This window comes from Penaeus japonicus, unplaced genomic scaffold (genome assembly GCF_977035675.1).
Source record: "Penaeus japonicus unplaced genomic scaffold, GWHDUDI00000001_assembly GWHDUDI00000007, whole genome shotgun sequence".
Lineage (NCBI taxonomy): Eukaryota > Metazoa > Arthropoda > Malacostraca > Decapoda > Penaeidae > Penaeus > Penaeus japonicus.
In genome coordinates this window covers 32,815,208-32,817,707 of record NW_028234409.1, presented here as the reverse complement: position 1 = coordinate 32,817,707, position 2,500 = coordinate 32,815,208, and the positions used below count along the sequence as shown (strand labels likewise).

Sequence of the window (2,500 nt, the reverse complement as noted above, 5' to 3'; positions counted from 1 at the left end):
CTAGGTTGAGTAGTCTATTGTTTTCATCTATTAGAGATATCATATTGATGTGCACCCTATCAACAATTGCAATCTTTTTATCCTTGACTCTGCTACTTCTGATTCAGAACTATGTATTTTGGACAGTCTGTGGATATGGAAATGGAAACCTAAACTAAATGAATGTAGCTTATCAGCCAATTTTGAAATATTAAAATAGTGCAGCCCCCCCCCCCCCTATCCATTTTCTTTCTTCTCGACACTGTTTACGTGTTTTTACTCTGTGTAAACTTCTTGAACGAATTTGTATTAATTTTAATTATGCTTATTTCAACTGTTTTGTTACTTTTAACTTGTATGTTTTATCATAATGTTACAGTCACTAATGATGTACATTGTAATACTCGAAACATCTGAAATAATTGATGTTCCCTGCTGCCCTGGCTTTTAACTTCAATATAAGGGCCCATTTCCCAACTGGAAGATCAATTTGATAAGTATATAGACATATATATATGCATATATGTATTTACATACATGTCTCACAATTTCCATCTATTTATATCCAAATCTGTGTATATCCTTTATTTACCTAATTATATATATATACCTTTTGTGTGTAGTGTGTATGTATACGTTCTCGCACGTGTGCGTATGTGCGAGTACACACGCATGTTTGCAAACACACGCAAATAGACTAACAAAGTAAAGATCCCTAAAGAACTATCAAACCTACAGACAGACAAAACTGATAGACAGATAAACCATAATATAAAATAAAAAGTCACCAGGCGCAGAGAAATAGGCATAAAACTAACCACGACTCTCTCTTCCCCTACTAATTAATTGCCTGGTTTTCTCCCCTCGTGGCCTCCAGGCGGGATGGCCGCGGGCCTGCAGATAACGGGCATCCGCGTTCCCCGCACGGCCATCAGCGGGGACACGGTGCACCTGACCTGCTCCTTCGAGTTCAACGGCGACAAGCTCTACTCGCTCACCTGGTGGAAAGACGACCAGCTCTTCTTCAAGTATGCGCCCAGCAATAGCCACAGAAAGACCGTGTATGATGCCCCGGGCATTACTGTGGATGTGAGTATAGCTTGTTTGTGTTGGGGGTGGAGGGGGGTGGGGAGGTGAGAGGAGTGGGGTGGGGGTTTGGGAAAGGGTTAGAAGTGAGGGTAAGAGAGAAGGAGGGGGAAATGAATGTGAGAAATGGACAAGAGGGGGTTGGGGAGTGGCGGGGAGGTAGGGGGAAAGGGTTAGAAGTGAGGGTAAGAGAGAAGAAGGAGGGGGAAAATGAATGTGAGAAAGGGACAAGAGGGGGTTGGGGAGTGGGGTGGGTGTGTGGGGGGAAGTGGGGGGAAAAGGTTAGAAGTGAAGATAAGAGAGAAGAAAGAGGGGGTAAATGAACGTGAGAAAGGGATAAAAGGGAAGTCCAGGGAAATAGGAGGGTGAGAGTGAAAAAAGGTATACGAGAGAGGTAAGAGTCAGGCAAGAACAGGAGGGAAGGGTAAGAGCAAAGAAGAGGTCAAGAAAGAGGGGCTGGGGGCAAGAGTAAGAGGGCAGGGTAAGAGGAAAGAGTAAAGCAAGTGAGGGCGGGTGTCACGTAATTCATGATGTGTCAGCCAGCTTATGAACATAGCTAAGCACACTAGCATCCTGTTCCTTGCCATCAAGCCTGAAGGTTAGAGCCTACAATATTGTCCTTTTTTTCTCATGACACAATCTATTTTCCGGACTCATGATCAGTATATTCTTAGCTTTATAGGTTTTATTATCGTCGTTATTAATATTGTTATCATTGATATCAATAAATTGCAGATCATTATTACTGCCAATAATCTTTAAACTATTATTATCATTGTTTTTATTGTTGTTATTGTGATTATTATTGTCATTATCATAATTATTGCTATTATCACCGTTATTGTTATAATTACGATTAGTAGTGTCAATAATAGTATGGATATATTCGAGTGATATTAGTGTTAGAATCAGTAGTGCTGTTAGTATTATTAATAGTGTTAGAATTATTAGTAGTGTTAGAATTAGTAGTAGTGTTAGAATTAGTAGTAGTGTTAGAATTATTAATTGTATCATAATCATGATAATCAACATTATTTCATGACTGCGCCCCTTATCATCAATGTTACCAATATCAAAAACATTACCTTTCGCATTGGTAACACTGCTGTCGCCATAATTATGTAGATCTATCATTTCCTACTTCCTATTTCCTATATATACTCTCTCTCTCTCTCTCTCTCTCTCTCTCTCTCTCTCTCTCTCTCTCTCTCTCTCTCTCTCTCTCTCTCTCTCTCTCTCTCTCTCTCTCTTTCTCTCTCTATTAGTACCCTTACCCTCTGCCCTTAACCTTTTTTTACATCTATTTTCCTTGTCAATAATTTCTTTTCTTGTTTCCTTTTTTGTACAATATCGTGTTCTATATTCCCGTTTTCTGTTGGGGGGGGGGGGGCTTTCATACTTCGTTTTCTCTTATTTCTTCCGTTTTCTTTTTCCC

General features: G+C 39.9%; 1 protein-coding gene across 2 annotated transcripts in view; it reads left to right on the top strand.

Moving 5' to 3' along the window:
• Positions 1-2,500, top strand: part of LOC122262676 (uncharacterized) — a 229,610-nt gene that overhangs the window by 205,671 nt on the left and 21,439 nt on the right. For both annotated transcript variants that reach the window (XM_086538683.1, XM_086538682.1), the window contains one exon: positions 857-1,068. In XM_086538683.1, coding sequence (XP_086394809.1) covers positions 857-1,068 — 212 coding nt within the window. The remainder of the gene's footprint in view (positions 1-856; positions 1,069-2,500) is intronic.